Source organism: Danio rerio, chromosome 18 (assembly GCF_052040795.2).
Source record: "Danio rerio strain M-AB ecotype USA chromosome 18, GRCz13ab, whole genome shotgun sequence".
In the NCBI taxonomy this organism is placed as follows: domain Eukaryota; kingdom Metazoa; phylum Chordata; class Actinopteri; order Cypriniformes; family Danionidae; genus Danio; species Danio rerio.
In genome coordinates, this window is record NC_141038.1 from 42162592 (window position 1) to 42185190 (window position 22599).

General features: G+C 34.1%; 2 protein-coding genes and 1 long non-coding RNA gene across 4 annotated transcripts in view; 2 read left to right on the forward strand and 1 right to left on the reverse strand.

The window, feature by feature from the left end:
* Nucleotides 1-22599, reverse strand: part of LOC147839797 (uncharacterized) — a 516604-nt gene that overhangs the window by 183546 nt on the left and 310459 nt on the right. The window lies entirely within an intron of this gene.
* zgc:171509 lies at nucleotides 12034-16342 on the forward strand. The gene is given in 5 exon segments (NM_001320433.2): nucleotides 12034-12133; nucleotides 13413-13563; nucleotides 14690-14934; nucleotides 15678-15814; nucleotides 15917-16342. Coding segments are annotated over 5 exon segments (723 nt in total). The 5' UTR covers nucleotides 12034-12093; the 3' UTR covers nucleotides 16067-16342.
* Nucleotides 19106-22599, forward strand: part of gnb5b (guanine nucleotide binding protein (G protein), beta 5b) — a 36115-nt gene continuing 32621 nt past the window's right edge. Inside the window, 2 exon segments of one of the 2 annotated variants that reach the window (NM_200746.1) lie at nucleotides 19106-19135; nucleotides 21310-21459. In NM_200746.1, the coding sequence (NP_957040.1) occupies nucleotides 21334-21459 (126 nt within the window). In that variant the 5' untranslated portion in view covers nucleotides 19106-19135; nucleotides 21310-21333. 2 annotated transcript variants of the gene reach the window in all.

The window sequence follows — 22599 nt, forward strand, 5'->3', positions numbered from 1 at the left end:
AGTAAGTAAAGTAAACAATACTTTTACTTTAAGTAAGTAAACAATAATTTTTTTAACAGTGTAAATGTGTCTGGAGCACGACTTCAAGCTCGACTGTCTCTCCTTGACTGGCTCGTCTCCTGGCCATTAAATGACGTCTCTCCGGCTCCATCAATGTGAATAAACAGGTGTTATTCATTACTTTTATTGACCCACTTTTTAAGCCGCCGGTCTCTTACCGTGCTCTCCCTCGTTGCAACCCATTCAATCACTCCCCCTTGTATATTATTATTTTTGCAGTGCATTATCATTCAGGAGTTTTCTGATCATGGGACCATTGTTTGTATGTCTTTGCTTTTTTATTGAGTTGTTTAGTTCACAAATGAAAAATGTTGGACGATTTACAAACGCAATTTGATACTGCATATCACTTCAAAAGGAAAATGATGAAATCGTACATGAACGCAACAGTGAAAGTGTACAAAAAAATCTCTCTCTCTCTCTCTCTCTCTCTCTCTCTCTCTCTCTCTCTCTATATATATATATATATATATATATATATATATATATATATATATATATATATATATATATATATATGTATCATCGAATGTGTACATGGTTTTATTTACAGTAATATGTTTAGATGAAGCCTTACCTCTGAATGGAAGACATGTCAGTGCAACATCTATTTTATTCCATTACATTTCATGTTACTTTCATTTGTTTTTAATTTAATTCATTATGAACTCGTATATCCATTCCAATGAAGACAAAAAAAAGTTCTATACTTTCAAATGCCTCTTAATTTGCACAACCTAAAAGATATTGTTGCACTCCCCCAGCAGCCCTGCTTCAGTCTTTTTATCAGTGACACATTCTGATGCTCATTGTATCATGATCGACCGGCTCTCCCGCTTGTACAAAGACAGCTTATGCAGACATCCATAGTTGTAGTAATGCAGATCAGTTGAACATCTCATATATATTTGCCTCTTCTACTTGTTCAGACGGGATCGGGCAGGTCTCGGTGGGGAATTTCTCTTAACTGAAGGACCACAGAGTTTGTAGTTCCTGTAGCTGTAATAATTTCATGTGTTCATCAATGCAATTTCATGGAGTGATATACTAATGTCAAAAAAAGCTGTTCAAGTCAAATAAATGGATTCAGCACTAGCTCTGTGTTTTCTTTGTGATTGGGATGCACAAAGTGTTGCATGATTTTAATCTATAAGTTGATTTTTACAGGGTTTTTTTTATTATTACTTGTCTCAAGTACACGTCTTATGCACAACTCAGATTTACTAGCAAAAGAAACACCATAACATACAACCCCTATACTCTTTTTTTTTTTAAATGAATATTTGATGTTAACAGTATTTTGATATATATATATATATATATATATATATATATATATATATATATATTTATATATACATACACACACACGTGTATATATATAGGTTTTATAGGTATATTATAGGCCATAGATTTTTTTTTTTATCTGGATTAATCTCACTGTAATCTTAAAATTAGTCTACATTAAAATGGCTCATTTGAACTCTGCCGAAGGCATTCAGAATATATGTGCTACCCAAATAATAAGTCTTTGAGAGCAGATTACTCAAGCCAGGTGGCGCATTAGACTAGTGGTTTATCTCCTGTTTCCAAAATGCAACACAAACTGCTTGAGAAACTGTTATACTATGATAATTGGAGATGAAAATAAAATGTTCAATAAGATGTATTTGTGTTTACTAACTGTTTATTCTGTTAAACATGAATTTTGAACTGTAGTCCTACATAAGCATCAAACAGCGATTTTTGTTTACCTTAATCCGACTAAAGTCCTAACTGAACTAAACAGAAATAGAATTAAGACTTGTGGAGTATGCATATGTTAGTGGCATTATTGAAGTAAACACCCCGTTCAAACTATTGCATCATTTAGGATTTTTCGCCATATTCACACACGCAGCTGTCAGTAAAGGACCTCTCTCACACACACACACACACACACACACACACTGCGAAATGCGAAAGTTTTTTCTTTCTATTTGGCGTGTGCTTTTAAATTCCATACCACTTTCACCAGTCCTTACTCTTTATTTGTGTCTAATACCCCAGTTTGTCATGGGGGCATGAATGAAATATTCATGAGTTAAAGTGAAACTGCCGAACTGCAGTTAAAGTCACCCAAAACTACAGGAAACTCACATGAAAGCACCACGTAAACACCTCAATTACATAATTGTCTATTAAGGCAAATAACAGATGTCCATGTAAACGTAGTCAGTAGTGTCTTCAAAGTAGGTGAAACATCTAGAAGGGCATCCTGCTGATTTGGTTCAGAAGGGCACTTTTTTTGTCAGACTGCTCACCGGTCAGGTACTGTATAAATCTGCGCTAAAATATCAGGGTGAAAGTCATCATAGCTTGCGTAGAATAGACCCAGCTCTCAAACCATATATATATATATGGTTCTTGAATCTGATTGGCTGATAGCCATGTGATATTCAGCAATATAGCACAGCCTGGTAATCCTTCACCCTTGTGTATTACTCAAGCAGAGGACACTCTACAGTTTGACAAATAATTTTTCAATAATTTTCCAGAATGTAGTTGTTTAGATTGTAACTGTTCCGTTTATTTATAAGGATAGTGTCTATTTTAAAATAATTATAATTTCCGAGCATCAGAGTCAGCACCATACACCATATTTTGTGACCATCAAAATCTGTGACCTTAAAGGCCATGGTTATCACTCTGCTGCGTGATCTACACAAACTCTGTACAGTCTGCCTATTAAACCAATGATGACAAAGTCTATAGAAAACTCTTGTTTAGAATGGCTGTTCATTCGTATTCAGATCATAAATGTTTACTTGCTCACTCAGAATACATATTGTTTACATGTGCATCAAATATAGGCTACAATACGTGCGAGAACCACTCGTTATCAAAAGGTTATTTTCTTTTTGTATAGATATTTTTGCATTATATATTAATCAAGTTAACATTAATACATATTATTTTTATATCGATCATGCGTTGGTTATTTTATACCAAACAATTTTTTTCTTCTACAAATTTACTTTGGTGGTGTCTAATCTCCTCAGCTTTATGTGGCCTTATTATAGTCTTATACTTGGTGACTCTGCTGTATTATTGTTGCTTATCATTTTTTGTAAAAGGAAGTTGCTACAATACAAAGCTGAGGACATTAAAGTCACCACCAAAGTGAAAATGTGGTCAGGAAAATGACCAGCTAAAACCAGCTTGACCAGTCTAGTTTAAGCTGGACATAGCTGGTTTTGTTTGGGCTCCCAGTCTGGCTAGGCTGGTCAAGCAGGTTTTAGCTGGTCATCTCCAAGCCTGGAAATAGCCAAAACCCCTATAAAGCCAGACTGGCCGAACTGCTAAAAACCAGCCAACCAGCCTAGGCTAGTTTAACCTAGTTTAAGCAAGGGATACAGCGTCACCTTAGAATAATAATGTTCTATCTGCCATTTTTGTCAAAATAGAGTTAGTAACATATTATTTTTAATGACTACTTATTTACATTATGTGATTTTTTTTTTTATAAGTTGTTTATATTTTAAGACCTTTTATTAAAAAAACAAAAAAAATGTTACACACACTGTTTGCTATATGGAATTCAAAAACTTTGAAGCTCAATATCTCAAAATCATTCAGAACGCAGATAGAACCTTATAATTCCAAGGTGACGATGTGACAATGCTGTCAAACTGTTGTATAAACGCAACATAACACTCATAGCAGTGTGATGTGGCTGTATCATCAATGACATAGAGCCACATTGCACTGCTGCGAGTGTGATATTGCTCATCTATATATATATATATATATATATATATATATATATATATATATATATATATATATATATATATATATATATATATATAGTCAGAATTATTAGCCCCCCTAAATTATTAGACCGCTTGTTTATTTATTCCCCAATTTTTGTTTGACGGAGAAGATTTTTTCAACACATTTCTAAACATAATAATTTTAATAAATCATTTCTAATAACTGATTGATTTTATCTTTACCATGATGACTGTAAATAATATTTGACTAGATATTTTTCAAGACACTTCTATAAAGCATAAAGTGACATTAAAGGCTTAATTAGGTTAATTAAGTTAACTAGGCAGGTTAGGGTAACTAGGCAAGATTTTGTATAATAGTGGTTTGTTCTGTAGATTATCGAGAAAAATATATAGCTTATACGGGCTAAAAATTTTGTCCCTAAAAATGTTCACAAAAAATTCAAAACTGCTTTTATTCTAGCTGAAACAAAACAAGTAAGACTTTCTCCAGAAGAAAAAATATTATCAGACAAACTGTGAAAATGTCCTTGCTCTGTTAAACATCATTTCGAAAATATTTTAAAAAGAAGAAAAAAAAGTTGAAGGGGCTAATAATTCTGACTTCAACTGTATGTGTATATATATATATATATATATATATATATATATATATATATATATATATATATATATATATATATATATATATATATATATAGTCTTTTGCTAAAATCATTTTCTCAATAAAGTACACACAGCACCACATATTGACATAAAAACAAAGAATTGTTAACATTTTTGCAAAACTGAAATATCACATGACCAGTATTTAGTAGAAGCAACCTTTTGATTTAATACAGCCACGAGTCTTTTTAGGAAATATGCAACAAGTTTTTCACTCCATTCCTCCTTGCAGATTCTCTCCAGTTCAGTCAAGTTGGTTGGTAAACATTGGTGGACGGCCATTTTTAGGTCTCTCCAGAGATGCTTAATTGGGTTTTGGTCAGGACTTAGGCTGGGCCATTCAGGGACAGCCATGGAGTTGCTGCGAATCCACTCCTTCATTATTTTAGCTATGTGGTTGTTGGAACCTAAACTTGCGGCAAAGTCTGAGGCCCTGAGCACTCTTAAAAAAGGTTTTCATCCAGGATATGACTGTATTTGGCCACTTTCATCTTTTATCTCAGCGGCGTTCATCTAAACACACACCTTAGTTAAGAAAGAAATAAGCTACACTTGCAAGTGTAATCCCAGTATAAAATAAAATAACATTTTCTAAAAGTATACAAGTAAAAAAAAAAAAAACTTGGGGGGTTAGGCTCTGTTTGCAACAGTAACCAAAACTTCTACTTCTTTTTCTTGACTTCTCTAAACCCAACACTACTGATTGCAAAATGGCATCCACAAACCCAGATCAAAGACAAGAAATGACAAGTTAAATGTTTGTTCTCTGGTGTTAAGAGTGTTAGAGCAACCGACCACCATGTGGTAGGACGCCGGTTCGATACCAGCTCGGAGCAGGTTGGGTGGCATAGGACAGGCGGGGTTACATGTGCACTGAAATATTTCCAATTGGGGATTTAATCACATTTTAAAAAACACAGTCTTTTGTTTTTTTTTTATGTGATTAAATCACTAAACAGAACTATTAATTATAGAAAATTAGAGTTTTGCAAACTTACAGAATATAAAATATATTAATACTTCACAATATAACTTCATCTATGTAAACAAACATCAACATTAATATTACAAAAACATTATACACTAAAGTACAAAAAAAGGTACTAAATTAGGCTTCTTTAGCTTGTAACAATAGCAGAACTCTCTTTTTTGTACTAAATACAGTGCTCAGCATATACGAGTACACCCCCCACCCCCACCTCCACAAATCTCTCATTTAAATTAATGTTTCTCTATATGAAGCTTTACAATATTATATTTGTGCATATACATTCGTTTAGTCAGTACTGAAGCCAAATTTGGAGCTTATTTAACAAAATAACTTACAATAATGGTTAAAAAATTAGTAGCTAAAATTAATATGTTAGGGAAAAATATTAAATAACATTTTCAAATACAGCAAAAATAAAGAGAAACAAACATTTTTTTATAAGAATTCATACAATTTTGCAATATTTTGCATGAATTTAAATGTATTATCTTTCCATTTCTAAAGATTTTCTGTACTGTAAAACTTGCTGTAAAAAAACAGCAACATTCTAGAGTAAAACAGTGATATTCTGTAAAAACAGTGCATTCTGGGTAAACTTGTTTTTGAAAAAGTAGTAAGCTGTCAGTGTTTGAAATCACACTTTGTGCCCTAGTTCACTATTATGTACACTTAAAGAGTTCACTTGACAGAGTTAATGAACACAAATGAGTGAACTGATGAACACCTGCTGTAATAATCCCAATCACAGAAAAAAGAAACAATAAACACAAACAGTGACTTCAGTTACAACATGAAATAAAATCAACTAAAGTAAAACAGCTTCAGTCTCAGCAGAGGATCATTAAACAACTCCACAAACAGCTTCAGCAGATTCACTTCTTACTGACTGCTTTGACTTGCATGAAGTTTTCTGTGATTAGATATATTCATTTTCAAAATGGGGTGTACTCATATATGGGCCATTCTTCAACCATGGGCACTTTTAGCCTTGTGAAGTTGAGTAAAAAACTTGCTTAAAATTAACGTAACAGTCTCATAAGTTTAAGCAATTTGTCTAGTTTTAAGATCTGTAAGAGAACAAACTTAGATAAGAAGAGAAACATTTTTTTTAATCGTGAACTGAACCAATGTCATTTCCACCACATCTCAATATAATACAGCTTTTATTTTAAAATGAAATAAATTATGGCAGTCAAACATTGTCTAAGATCATTTTTGTATATAGTTAATCAATCTTTTCACAATATATACAATAATTATACGTCTGTCAATAAAATAAATTAGTTGTTTGCTGAATTGTACGCCTGTCACACTCTAAAATGTAATATTAATTTAGTTAAGAGCTTATTAGAAAATAAATAAACTGAATTTGTATATTAAATAAAGCATGAACTTTTACATTGTGAAAACACTTTTATTGTGTGATGAGAACTTTTAAAATATTTTGATGGAAATGACAGCGGTGGAAGTGACAGTTCAACAGTTTATTGTGAAAAAATTCAAAATAGCTTCGCCGATTAGCTTTAAACTGATACTAGCCATTTACAGTATGTATACAAAACACTCTTATTTACCTTAATTTTGTTTGGTTTTTAGCAATGAAAGAAAATATAAAACAACTAAATCAGATCAACTTTCAGTATAAATATCTTTGTAATATCAATCATAATGTGCTGTTATATATAAATCATAAGCATATGGCCGTATTGATGCATGTGTGTGGATGTACTTACAGTAAGCTATGTATTGGTTACAGACTATCACTTCTTTCTTCACTTCTCTGAACTTTACACCACAGATGACAAAATTGTCTCCACAAACCAAATTAGACGGGAAGAGATTGAGCAACAAGATGTGTTTTTTAATGATTTTAAAATACATTTTACAGCACATACTGTTTATTGAAAAATGTTTTGTTGAAGGTGAGTATTCGGCAGCAAGAGTCTTTATTTAAAAAGCTGGTGTGGATTTTTTCTTAAATTTTTATTGTTTTCAGTAGCAGTTTGCTTTAAATTTAAGGTACTAAACCCCTTTATAGTCACTGCCTTAACAAAGAAATCTGGTTATGTCTAGGCATATAGTCGAATAATAAGAGTTCAGTACATGAAAATGGCCATGCTGTCAGTCTAAACACCATTGTTTTCTTGTTCTCATTTAAATTGTGTGAGTGTAAACCCCTGGAGAAACTGGCTCATCAATACAATACAGACTTTTGCGGTGCACATTGGACTATTCCAACCCAGGCTCATTTTGATTACATACCCCTATATACATTTCTGGAGAGAGCAAAATACGTCCCAGGAGCTACGTTTTGTTTTTTTTATTTTTGTTTTTTTGCAGTTTTTGTCTTTGCAAATTTTCATCGTCTTGTTGTACTCCCACTGCCGCTGGTTTTAATGAAAAATATACTCAGCTTTTTTTAATTCTGGCCTTTTCAGCGCCACCTTTGCACGGTTTTTCATCTCTCGCGTATTTACATTAACATTTACATTTAGTCATTTAGCAGACGCTTTTATCCAAAGCGACTTACAAATGAGGACAAGAAAGCAATTTACACAACCAAGAGCAACAATGAATAAGTGCTATAGGCAAGTTTCAGGTCTGTAAAGTCTAAGAAGGGAAGTATAAGTAGTATTAGTTTTTTTTTTTTTTGGTACAGTTAGTGTGATATTCAGAGAGGCAATTGCAGATTAGGAAGTGTAATGGAGACTAAATAGTTGAGTTTTTAGTCGTTTCTTGAAAGTAGCGAGTGACTCTGCCGTTCTGATGCAGTTAGGGAGTTCATTCCACCAACTGGGCAGATTGAGCGTGAGCGTTCGCGAAAGTGATTTCTTCCCTCTTTGGGATGGAACCACGAGGCGACGTTCATTCACAGAACGCAAGTTTCTGGAGGGCGCATAGATCTGCAGAAGCGAGAGCAGATAAGAAGGAGCAAGGCCAGAAGTCACTTTGTAGGCAAACATCAGAGCTTTGAAATTGATGCGAGCAGCAACTGGCAGCCAGTGCAAACGGACTAGCAGCGGAGTGACATGTGCTCGTTTAGGTTAATTGAAGACCACTCGTGCTGCTGCATTCTGGAGCAGTTGAAGAGGCTCATTCTGAAAACATAGCCCTCTATACATTTCTGGAGATGGCGAATTATGTAGCCAGAAGTATGTATGGCTGCATTTCCTCTTCACAACAAATGCTATGGGGCGGTTTGAAACATTTTTTTTTTCGCACTTACCAGCTGACCGCTTACCTCCATATGGACGGCTTTCCTACTGTTACCAGTTTGTCCAGTTGCTCGCCATGTGACGTGTAGAACGGAGCTGACCACAATGACAGAATTCAAGTTCCAGAAAGCAGGTAAGACAAAAATAAAAGACAGAAAATAAGTTAAACAAGTAAAAAACAGGGTAAGAATGTGGTAAAGTCTGAAAATGTGGTAAAGAATCCTTTACCACATTCAGAATCCTTGCTTGCAAAATATAGACATACTTTAGAATGCTTAGTTTAAGCAAATTAGATGAACGCGATCATGCGTGTTGATGAAGTATCGCTCGCCGCATGCGCCGTACTGCGCGATTTGCCTTTTATAAGCTACAATAACAAACGCCTAACATCGCTGACACCTTTATCCCTTAAAGCTATTTAGAATTAAGCATTTAGAGATAGTGTGACATAACGCTTACTTATGTGTGCCTTTAATGCACCCTTTTGTGCTTTGTAAGGCCGTCACACAGCGGATGCGCCGCTCAGAGCTGCGGCACGGCGCACACAAGACAGTTGATATTATCACACACCAGACGTGCACATTTGCATGTTATTTAAAATGAAACTATTCAGATGGCACTCTGTGGCATGGCAGAAATATGAACAGTCACGACCTGCTTTACGTTCTTGTTGCAGCACCGAAATTAAGCACTGAAATTCATATGCCGATTTGATCCGGTGCATACCGGTTCCACACCGGGTTTCGGTACCCAACCCTAGTCAACAGCGGCCTCTCGTGGATTTACATGAGAAAAGCAGGTGTAAATGGCACTAGCGAGAGAAATTTGAGATCTCAAAAAGCATACACAGCGGCTTCTGGTGGTTTTGCGAAAAACAAAAACTGCATAAAAAGTACCTCCTGGGACATATTTGGCGCTCTCCAAAAATGTATGTAGGGGTACATTTACTCTAGTACAATAATACTCTGGTGCAATAATACTTCAGTACATTAGACTGTGACATTTGAGCAATATTCAGTGTCAAGAAAAGATCCCCCACACTATTACAACAGCAACAGCAGTCTGAACCTCATGAGATCAGACCGACCAAAATTTATAATCTTGCAATTTTGGTGAACCAGTGTGAAATGTAGTTTTGGTTACTGCTCTACTCACGCAGAACTGAGCAAGACCCAGTGTTAACAACTAAAAACTAAACTTAAACAATTTAGGAACTAATGACACATTATTTAAAGGTACAATTCTAGGTATTAACAAAGCATTAACTAAGACTTTAAGCTTAATAAACTACTCATTTGCTGCTTATTCTTAGTTAAAAGGTAGGGTTTGGGTTTGGGTATTGGGTAGAGTTAGGGATGTAGAATAAGATTATAATTTATAAGTAGTAAACAACCAATATCTTAAAGGTACAGTAGGTACATTTGACACCCAGTGGTTGAACTAGGTATTGCACTAGAGGATCAAAACAAACGCAAACGCAGGTTGCCAGATTGAGGACTAAAGTGAGTGATTTAAACTGTTCTAAATAAAAGCAAGAGCACCCGATAGAAGGAATATTAAAAGTAGTTTTTGTCAACCAACACCTCAAATTGATATATTAGAAACAGCTTCTATTTCTCACAGCTAAACAACAGAAAACTGACAATGATCACCTCAGGTAAACCTCATGTGCTTTGTTCAGTGTTAAATGCTAACAATGTGAGTTTGAATGCCATTGTACATGACATGTATTGCCATACTACTGAAAGCAGCAGCAGATTCACCTCAGATCTTGAAAATAAAAATAAACTGTTTGAAACTAAACACAAATGAGTGATTCAAAATGTGCATTTAATAATGTTAAAGAGGGTTGATATGTATTAAATAGATGATAAACCTTACCATGTCATAAGTGAGTGCATATTCTGTGCTTCTGAATGGCTGTATTTAAATTTATGTGTTTCGTGTGGTGCAAACAGCCAAATTGCTTATCACTGCATATCTCGTCGCGTAGCATGATGTTAGGACACGCGGTTACAGTGTAACCTGCTCATCTAATGTTTACTTTCGCAAGATTTATATAATTTGCTAAGGAATAACCTCATGTGCAACTGAATCTGTCTAATTTCGGAGGCTGCTACTGTCCATCAGAGGTCACATTTCCGGCACGGACGCATGCTTTCAGAGCCTTTCTTAATAAATGAATGAAATACGCTGTTTTCCAACAAGGCAACCTGGGATGCTGAAATATAATTGGCGAAAGTGGGATTGGGCAGGTTAAAGTTAACAAAACAAAGATATCGTTCCGGCACGGAAAACGCCTTTTCAAAGCTAAAATGTCTGACATTGTTTTTAGATAAGCAAGAATGTTCACATGGCGTGTTTCTTAAATATCTGCAAGCATATTATGGTACTTTTATGCATTAGAAGAGTCAAAAACTAACACACAGCACCTTTAATAATAGGCAGATAATAAGTCAGTAGTTAACAGTAAGAATTGCTACTTCACACTAGAACGACTGGAGGTTACTGTAAACCCAAAATTGCCAGTGCGGGTAACTTTCAGCCTGATCTCGTGAGGAAACATAAGTATTTTACGTTTTGTCAGTTTAGTGGCTAATTTGTACGAATTTGTATGAGTTCAGTTATACAAAAATGTACGATTTTAAAAAGGAGGCGTGGCACCCAACCCCACCCCTAACCCCAACTGCTTTGTGTTATGAGCAAATCGTACTAAATTTTACGAATTAGATCATGCGAATTCATACAAATTAGCCACTAAATCAAAAAGTTAGGAATTGCTGTGAGATTGAGTTGGTAAGTTTTACCCAGAATAAATTTTAAGAAATTGTTACATACTAAACATACTATTTCACTGTTTTTACCATTGTTAACAAAAAGTGTCTAGCCTCATGAAATTATTATTTTGGGAGTAGATTATAAGTAGTTTAAAATGTCTAAATTTGAGCCATCATACTCTGATGCATAACTTATTTCTCCAGACTCTCATCATTCATCACATTTTGTGTTTTTAATAGCTCTACAAGTCGCGTTCCTTTAGTCACTGTTACTTTATTCATTTATTATAACCACTAATTCAGTGAATTAAATTTTAAAGTAAAAGTCAGTGGTGAATAACTTCAAACATAAGCAGTGCATTTTTTATTTATTTATTTTTTTGATAGTGGGTAAATTTGAACTAACTGTGGTTCTAGTGTTAAACTATAATGTTGCCAAATAGTTGTTACGCTGCCATCCCATAATTGGTTGTTCACTATTGGTTGTTGTGTACTTGTAGGTGTGTTCAAACGATTGCTTAAAAACACAAATGCCATTCCTGAATTTTGTAGAAGTGCTCTTTAGATCTGTCTGTATATGAGCAGTCCTCCTCCTTTCCTGCATTGAAATGAACAGCATTGTGTTTATTCTGCTGATTGGGGTTGTGGGTATGTATCTCTCTTTCCTTCTTATTTGATATGCATAATGTTTGCTGGATTATACCTGCATTGTAATATAGTAAGTCAACATTAAAATTAACAATAGTATCTCTCACACTGTGTGGGTTGTTTCCATTATATCAATTAGTGTTATTTACATTGACCTTACATTTCGTAGGGGGTTTATTATCTTCAGGGACCTGTTTTATATTTAGTTAGCATTACATTTAACAATAATGTGTCCCAGTAATATGGATAGTAATAGGTTACTATTGTGGTGATCATTGTTTGGGTAAGAAATCTCCTTTTTTAAATATTGTATACACTACCTGACAAAAGTCGTCAATCCCAGTTGTAAGAGCAACAAATAATAACTCAACTTCTCATTTGGAAAAGTTGCAGAACCCACTTAGACCCAATAATCTCAGAGAGATCAGTCAAGTTTGGTAAAGGAAAAATCATGGTTTGGGTTATATTCAGTATAGTGGTGTGCAAGAGATCTGCAGAATGGATGGCAACATCAACAACCTGAAGTATCAAGACATTTGTCCTGCCCATTACTTTACAAACAACAGGAGAGGGCAAATTCTCCAGCAGGATAGTGCTCCTTTTACTTTAGCCTCCACATCAAAGTTCCTGAAAGCAAAGCAGGTCAAGGTGCTCCAGATTGGCCAGCCCAGTCACCAGACATGAACATTTTTGAGCATGTATGGGGTAAGATGACGGAGACGTTGAATATTAATCCAAAGAACCTTGATGAACTCTGGAAGTCCTGCAAGAAAACTTTATTTGTCATTCCAGGTGACTTTATTAATAAGCTATTTGAGTCATTGCAGAGATGTATGGATGCAGTCCATCAAGCTCATGGAAGTCATACACAATAATCATATTTCTTTTTGCTAAAATAAGCGTAATCTAGAAGCCTTTGCCTTTCATATAAGCCACTTGATACCAAATCATCAACTACTGTAGAAGTCAATTTATTATTTGTTGTTCCTAAAACTTGGAAAGGCGACAAGACTTTTATCAGGTAGTGTACAGTTGAAGTCAAAAATCTAAATTATTATTAGCCCTCCTTAGAATTTATTTTGTAATAATTCTGATTTTAACTGTATATACAAGAATAGCACACAGTCTTGCATTGACTCACTGACTTGCATTGTAACATCAAAATAAATTCATATATATATACATACATACATATACATATATATATATATATATATATATATATATATATATATATATATATATATATATATATAATTTAATTTTTTTTTTATTGAAGTTCACAGCAAGGGTGATAAAATCATTGGAGGTCATGAATGTCAGCCTCACTCTCAGCCCTGGCAAGCGCGCCTCGATGATGGATATGGCTTGTGTGGGGGATCTTTGATCCATGAGAGTTGGGTTGTGTCTGCTGCACACTGCAAGTCCTCGTAAGTATAACATTATCGACATTTCTAGACATTATATGAATTATATTATAGACATTTTATAAATTCATCTTTAACTCAATATGGAATAACTAGAAATACTATATTAAGCATTATTGGGTTGTTATTAAGCTCTTTAATAAAGATAAGATTTCCCACATCTGGTATTCCAGCTCTAATTAAAAATCAAAATGTTTTTAATCAGTTTCTTATCATAACACAGTTACTTTTATGGATTACATATTCACACTGTGGCTAAATAAATAAATAAAAAGTTTGGTGGAATAGCACGTTTAAGACACTATTTGTTGTAAGATCAATTTGATTTACATTTTTGATGTTTTTATGCAACCCAGGCTCATTATGGATATGTACCCCTGTATACATTTCCAAAGAGCACAAATGTCCCTGGAGGTACGTTTTTTTCTGCAGTTTTTGTTTTCGCGAATCCACCAGAGGCCGCTGTGTATGCTTTTTCAGATCTCAAATTTCTCACTCGAGTGCCATTCTTGCCTGCCCATCTCGCGTAAATCCACCAGAGGTCGCTGTCGACTGAGTGACCCAACCAATAGTGTTTTTAAAAACACCGATTGACCCACCCACCGCCTTCCTTAAACCCAACCGACAGTGTTTTTTAAAAGCAATCCAGAAAGTAAAAGCCCTTGTGGCTGTCTCTCACCATGTTTTCAGATCTTAACACGTTCTCACCCTGTTATTTACTTTTTATTTTGTTTTGCCTGCTTTTTTGGAATCGTTCTGTCAAAGCCTGTCATTGCAGTCAACTCCTCTCTGCTTCTCAAGTCTGTTGACGTATGCAGTGAGCCACTGGGCAAACAGGTAACAGCGAAAAAGCTGTCCATATGGAGGTAAGCAGTCAGCTGGTAGCAAAAATAAACTCAGAAGCCGTGTGCTGCGTCATACCACCCTGTAGAGTTCATTTTAAAGATTCAATGCAGCCATACGTACCTCAGGCTATATAATTTCCGTATAAATGTATACGGGGGTACCTATTCATAACGAGCCTGTGTTGTTTTTATGAGTTTTTTTTAATGCCGTTTTGGCATCAAGGTGCCCACTGGGTAGATAGACAATATTCTGATTAATTCAAATATTACTTCCTTGCCAATAGATCTATCATCGTCCATCTAGGAAAACACGACCTGTTTGTTGTTGAAGACACAGCGCAGGAGATCCAAGCAGAGAAGGTGATTTCTCACCCAAAGTACAATAATAGGGAACACAACAATGACATCATGCTGATCAAGCTGAAAGAGCCTGCTGTTATCAACAACAATGTGAAGCCAGTCCCACTTCCAACCAATTGCTCTCATGCAGGGGAGCAGTGCTTGGTTTCTGGATGGGGCGTAACTGGAGGTGAGGTGGTGATGAATTTTATTCATACTGTATATAATTTAATTAAAGGATAGTTCATCCAAAAATGAAAACTGTGTCATTTACTCACCCTCCATTGAGTTTCTTTCTTCTGCTGAACACAAAAGAAGATATGATGTAGAATTTTGGAAGAGAGAAAAAACTGACTTCCATAGTTTTTACTATGGATGCCAGTGGCTGCTTTTTACTTTTTTATTTTCTTTCAGAATCTCTTTTTTCTTCTTCTTTGGATATTTATTTATTTATTTATTTTTTTAGATATTATGCATGTGTATTTTAAGTTGATATATTGCTAACCTGTATATATTACTATAATATATTACTAAAATGATTGGATATTTAGTTAGCATTAAAATAAACTATATTTCTTGTTTTGTGTTCAACAGAAGAAATTTATAAAAAAAAATTATAACCACTTGAGTGTGAGAAAATGTTGAGGAAATTTTCATTTTTAGGGTGAACTGTTCCTTTGACATCATGTTGAAAATTATTAAGACTTTAGCTACACTGTAAAAAAAAATCTTACTGACTTAGATTTTTTGTTAAATCAAATGATCTTTTACTCAGTCAAACTGACAAAATATTAAGTTAAACTTTGCATAAGATTAGTTGAAATGCAATTAACTTATTAAAATGAATATAAAGTAGCACAAAAGCTTTTATGGTGAACAAAACATGATTTTGATTTAACACTATTCATATATGTTTTGTTTTTTTTTATCCAGATTCCATTTCTTCTACACTGCAGTGTTTGGAATTGCCTATATTATCAAAAGCAGACTGTAAAAGTGCGTATGGAAGAGTCATAACGAAAAAGATGTTCTGTGCTGGATTCATGGATGGAGGAAAAGACTCATGTCAGGTACGTTAATGATTGTTGTTGTTATTATATTTTGTATGAATATATGTATTATTTTCATACAAATGGCCACTTTGCTTTTTGATTCTCCAATTTTCCTTTCAGGGGGATTCTGGTGGTCCTGTAGTGTGCAATGGGACACTGAAAGGCATTGTTTCCTTTGGCATTGGCTGCGCTGAACCAGGCTTTCCTGGGGTTTATGTTGAAGTGTGCCGCTACATAAACTGGATCAACTACATCATTGCTAATAACTAACTGCTTGTTCGGCCTGTTTGGTTCTGTTTTGATTAATTTTCTTAATAATCAGTAACTGGATAAAGCTTTCAACACTCACACACACACACACACACACACAGACAGAGAGAGAGATAGAGAGAGAGAGAGAGAGAGAGAAAGAGAGAGAGGGAGAGAGAGAGAGAGAGAGAGAGAAAAGATAATGTCCTGGTAAATAATTTCTAGCAAATTTTGCTTTAAAAATAAACCATCGTTGCATTTGAGCTTGTAATAAAACATAAATAATTTTTTCAAAAACTTTATGTGTCTTTCTGGTTTGTTTATGAAGTTATCTTTTCTCTTTTTGTGTTCAATAACAAAACAAATTAATGTTCATACCATGGGCGTTGCTAGGGTCGAAAGGGATAAGGGGTTGGAAGTCCCCCCATCCACCGCCAAAAACAAGTTTTAATTCACTCCGGTAAAATACTCCCACTTTCAAAAGGTGATATACTCTCATCTTAATAATAGGATTCTAAATGGTTTAATAATAAATAAAGGGTTTTGGAGTTGACCATCTTTTAACAATAAATTGTGAAGCTTTGTGACTTTTTGTAACACCAAAAAGGAAAAAAACATTAATAAATTAACCCACTTCTCATTTGCTAGTCTGTTATGAGCCATATCATACCTCTTGAGCCTCCTATTTCATCCTGATTTGCAGGTTCTGTTTGTTTTTTGTTTTTTTGAAAATGTAATTTTCTGCATGTCTTTAAATCTGAAAATATGATTTACTTAACAGTGTGAGTTGTTATCTAATGTGATACAAACTACTAACATGTTCATTTGGACAGAGGGATTAACTAGGCGTAGCGTTGTCAAGATACTGGAATTTCTAAATCCAATACCTTGCAAAAAATTTATATAAGACTTATTGAAATAACAGTTGACAAATAACCAATACTTTGGGCCACACATAGGCCAGACTGACTTACTACATGTGAGATTTTACCCATATTTTCATTAATAATTTTACTTTACACAAAAAAATTAGAAAAATATTTACAGTAATTCATCCTGCTGTAATGTTATGATTTTAAAGGGTGTAGTACATTCACAGAAGTCAGACTGACTTATATAGCTGAGATTTTACGCATATTTTCATTCATATTTTACAGTACACAAATATTTTTGAAAAGTAATTACAGTAACTCACCCTACGGTAATTTTATGATTTTAAAGGGTGTAGTAAATTTACAGATACCAGACTGACTTATTACAGGTGAGATTTCACCCATAATTTAATTCATATTTGTACAGTAAACAAATAATTTTCAAATATATTTCCGGTTATTCACCCTACTGTAGTTTTATGATTTTAAAGGTTGTAGTACATTCACATAGGCCAGACTGACTTACTACTGTGAGATTTTACCCATATTTTTATTAATATTTTTACAGTACACAAATATGTTTTAAAAATATTTACAATAATTCACCCTTATGTAGTTTTTAAGATTTGAAAGGGTGTATTACATATATATATGTATATATATATATATATATATATATATATATATATATATATATATATGCACACACACACACACACACACACACACACACACACACACACACACACACATATATATATATATATATATATATATATATATATATATATATATATATATATATATATATATATATATATATATATATATATATATATATATCATCATAATTAATATTACTTTCTATTACTTTTTCATTTCCTAATAAATAATAATTATTCTCTCCCCGCAATCACGTGGGTTTCCTCCATGTGCTCCGATTTTCCTCACAAGTCCAAAAACATGCGGTACAGGTGAATTGGGTAAGCTAAATTGTCCATAGTGTATGTGTGTGAATGAGTGTGAATGGATGTTTCCCAGTGATGGGTTGCGGCTGGAAGGTCATTCGCTGTGTAAAAACGTGCTGGACAAGTTGGCGGTTCATTCCGCTGTGTTGACCCCAGATTAATAAAGGGACTAATAAGCCCAAAAGAAAATGAATGAATGAATGAATAATAATTATTCAATTTAATTTCTTAATAAATAGCCCCATTATTTATTTATTTACATGATTTATATATGATATTAGAATACATGTTAGCTTTTTTAAGTGATTTTATTTTAGAATATGTAATGTTCTCAGTAATATTTGTAAAGGAAACACAGGCCCTGTATGGGTCTGCATATATTTGAATTAATATGGAAAACGAGTGCATGTTTTTACCAAAACTAATATTGGACTTTTATTTTTAAATGTGTGTGCGTGTAAAACAATATAATTTGCACAAAGAAATTATGGGGTTCTTCTCTAAAGAGGTTGTTACCACCCCATTTAGAGCATCAATATGGGCGGTTTATGTTATAACTAACGAGGTTCAAACGATGGATCTGCAACAGAGAAACTACGGGTTTTGGGAAACACTCGTCACTACATTGTTCTTTTCCCAAACGATGCATTGTAGACTATTCAGCAGCTAGTTACGTCATTGTTTGGGAAACCCACCCCAGAACTACTGAAATTACAAATAATAAAGTAAATGTTCCATGCAATCATTTATAAAACGCATACACAACAAGATAAAAAATTTGACTTAATTATGTAATGATTAAAAAAAGTTAAACTAAACGTATGATTCAGGAAGTGAAGATAGTCAAAACAGGTAAAATAACAGTCTATATAGTGACATAATATTTTTGAAATATAAATAACTAGATATAATAGTGTTATTATTCAAATACAATATTCATCAAGGAAACACAAAATGCATCAGCAATGAAACACCCATCAATAAAATAAATCCCAACGTTAAAATATAAAATGAATATATTGCCATAGGCCTTAACTTTAACACCTTAAGCAGTACTATTTGTGAGCGTATCTGTCCAGCAGAAGCTCTGACTGGCTACTATTTCTGCCAGTAAAACTTGTCCAGGGTTAAAGCCCTAATGCTACTGTAAGGAGCTTATCATTTGCTTCTCTCCCAGACTCAATCCCTTTCTCCTCCCACTTAAGACTTCAGCCAGCAAGCGCACACCTGACACAAACTTCTTTTCAACGGTAAGCTGAAATAAATTGATTCTGCTTAACATTAAAAAACCTTTTTTTATTGCTGTTATATGAATTTACATGTGTCTGGTCATTTTTAAGGCTGCAAAAGAATGTGCTTTTTTAATAACAGATTGGTTTAGAGGTTAACGGATTGTAAATATGACTACATTTTATAGAGGTAAAGTTGGTTTTATATTTGCACATTTGGGCTTTCTCCATAATAATATAATTTCAGAAAATAATTATTTGCAAATTCTAAATAGATAAATCATATTAGCAGCTAAAGACTATAAAAATTGTTTGCAGTCAATTAAATAGTGCTAATGTTGTTTTAAAGTCATATTACATGCAATGTCACACTAGATATTTAATGTAGCATGGTAAACAATAGGCTATAGGGAGTGTAACAAGTTGTCAGTGAATGAATGTGTGCATATGAAACCAACTTTAAACCTTAAAGTTGGTTACAGATGTAAAAAAAAAGAATAATGATGAGTGTCAATATAGGCCTTTTTTATTTACAACACTAAATATTGGACTTCAAATATAGGTATTTCTATTTATTTATTCGTTTGTATTGCATGAGCTTGACATTTTTAGTTTAACACTTGGAGGATACACTGAAATCAACATTTTATGCAACTTTTTGCTTGCTTTTTGTCTGTATATTTTCAGTGCACGAACCGTGACAGTACAAGCCCTTAACATTTAAACACTCCATGAATGCACTTTAGTCCAGTGTTGATGTCCCTGCAAGCAATTTGCTGACTAATAGATGTTCAAACACAGATATCTTGGCTAAAACAAGACTAAATTTGGCCTATAACACAGGCAGTTTAGACAGACTTCCCATATAGTCAATAATTCTTTGTTTATTTGATGACTAGTCTATTTTTGGGGGAGTAACTAGATACCTATTAGATTTCCATAACTTTAGCCAAGACATCTATGTTTCTATGTTTATTAGATGTAATTTAAACACAATGTTGCTTGGTTGGGCATTTACTATTGATAGATTTTTTTTTTTTTTGTACAGGACACATTAAAGAAAGGATCCTTACATGCTATTTACTAATGCATTTCAGAGGCAGAATAAACTGTTATTTCAGAGATTATGAGTGCACCTGAGTGCATTATTTATGGTAAATTTGCACAAGATAAAAACTATGTAGGATACAACTGAGGCTAAAGCACACAAGGATAAAGGGTGTATTTCCTATCCTATACCACTAGATGGCACAAAAACCGCATTTTTCCTTCCTAAACATTGTTTTGACCATGGAAATTTAGTAAATCCTTACCCTGTGTAAATACAATTAATTTTAGCCAAACAACTTAACCAAATGTAGTTCGAGACACGTTTTGTTAATGTTTTCTTGTTTTGTTCAGGATAAATAAATGAACAACTATGTAAATTTATGCTGTCTGCAGAATAAATGTGTCCTTCAGTTCAGCTTAATGGTACAATAATTAACTGATAATAAATAATTGTCTGACTTTTGCATTTGCTTAAATGACATACACAAAATAATTTTTTACAAGCAATATTTTTAGGCTAGTATAATAAGATTAGAAATATGTTTTTTATATATTAGCTACAGAACAAATTACTGTCATCCAATTGTGCTATAGTATCACAATATTAGTATCTTGCAAAATAGCTAGTAACATATCCTCTTGGCAAAGACAAATTAAATGAGTTATTAAACTATTGTTTTAAAATGTGTGTAAAAAAACAGCACTCTAAAAATATAATATTTTTTTACAGGATAAAAATTTGATATTTCAAAAGGTGTAGCTTAAGTCCCATGTATCATTCACTTTCTTCCGGCTTAGTCCCTTATGGGGTCACCACAGCAGAATGAACCACCAACTATTCCAGCGGATGCCCTTCCAGCCACAACCTAGTACTGGGAAACACCCATACAAGCATCCTTCTTGCTGTGAAGCGACAGTGCCAACCACTGAGCCACAAAGTCCCTGATAATTAAAAAAATAAAAGATAGCCTAAATGTTAATATACAGCCAAGGCCTAAAATGACTTATACTCCAGGGATATGAATGATTTCAGGCTTGAATGCATAATGCCACAAATGTCATATTAATATTCTGAGTGTTTATTTATATTCAGTGTGTGTGATTTTTGGTTGATGTAAATGCATGTTATTTCTCCGCATGTGCAGGTCCAGCTTCAACCAGACGCAAAGATGTGCGACCAGACGTTCTTGGCCATCACATTTGGCCCATGTGATAAATGCAGTGAGAATAAACCTCTGATGAATATTTATCTGAAGAATGAACCAATCAACTACTGCTCGCTATGTGTGGAGATGGTAAGTTATCACACACTTCCGCTGCTCCAGGATCAGTTCGGTAACACAATGTTTAATCTAAAACATAAAATTTACATTGCATTTATTGTAAATCGCTGAGCAGTTGAACAAAGCTTTTAAAGTAGTTGTATTCAAACTCACAGCATTAAATGACCATTTAATATAAGGATGATATAAGAACATTATAATCATTGCTAATATATTTGAACATACAGCATATATATGTACATATTTGTAATTTCAAATGGTTAAAAAGTGCATCTAAGCAAACATTTTTCTAATATTTCGAAATATATGTTGATTTGTGTTATATCTGTGAAATCCAAACATGAATGTGTATTTTAAATATGTGACTTGCATTTATTGCCATATATCAGATTTCTATGGTAAAAAATAACACTCATTATCCTAAATACTTTATGCCACACAAAGACCTCTTTGTACACAAAAAACAAGAAAAACTTGCTGCAAGTGAAGCTACAAACTATTATTTGAATAATAGAGCCATGTTCTGACATTACAAGAGAGCAAATGATTAAATGTGGCAGCCTTAACAACATTTAATTCAATTCAATTAATGTATGTAGCTCTTTTACAATGTAGATTGTCTCAAAGCAGCTTAACATAGACGTTAAATTGAAATTGAAAGAGTGTCAGTCCAGTTTTCAGAGTTCAGTTTAGTTCAGTTCAGTGTGGTTTAATTTTAACTGCTGAAAGTCCAAACACTGAAGAGCAAATCCATCAATGCGCAGCTCCACGTCTCAAACCAAGGAGCCAGTGGCGAGGTACAAAACTTCACCAATTGACAAAAGTGAAGGGGAAAAAACCTCGAGAGAAACCAGACTCAGTTGGGAACGACTGTTTCTCCTCTGGCCAAACTTCTTGTTCAGATCTGCAATCTAGGCGCCGAGGGCTGGAAAACGCTAGACGTCCATTGTGGAGAAGTTGCAGGTGTGAGTAGGTCACCAGCGGGTGTGCAGGCTAGCTAACCGGACCAGTGCGGAGACTTGTCTGTCACTGTGTCTTTCAGGAATCAGTCTCATGCTCTCCACTCCTCCATGACCACTACTGCATCTGCTCAGGATACGGCCTGGTCTAGGGTTATGGAGACTTCTAGAAGTCCTCTATAGCTGGCAACAT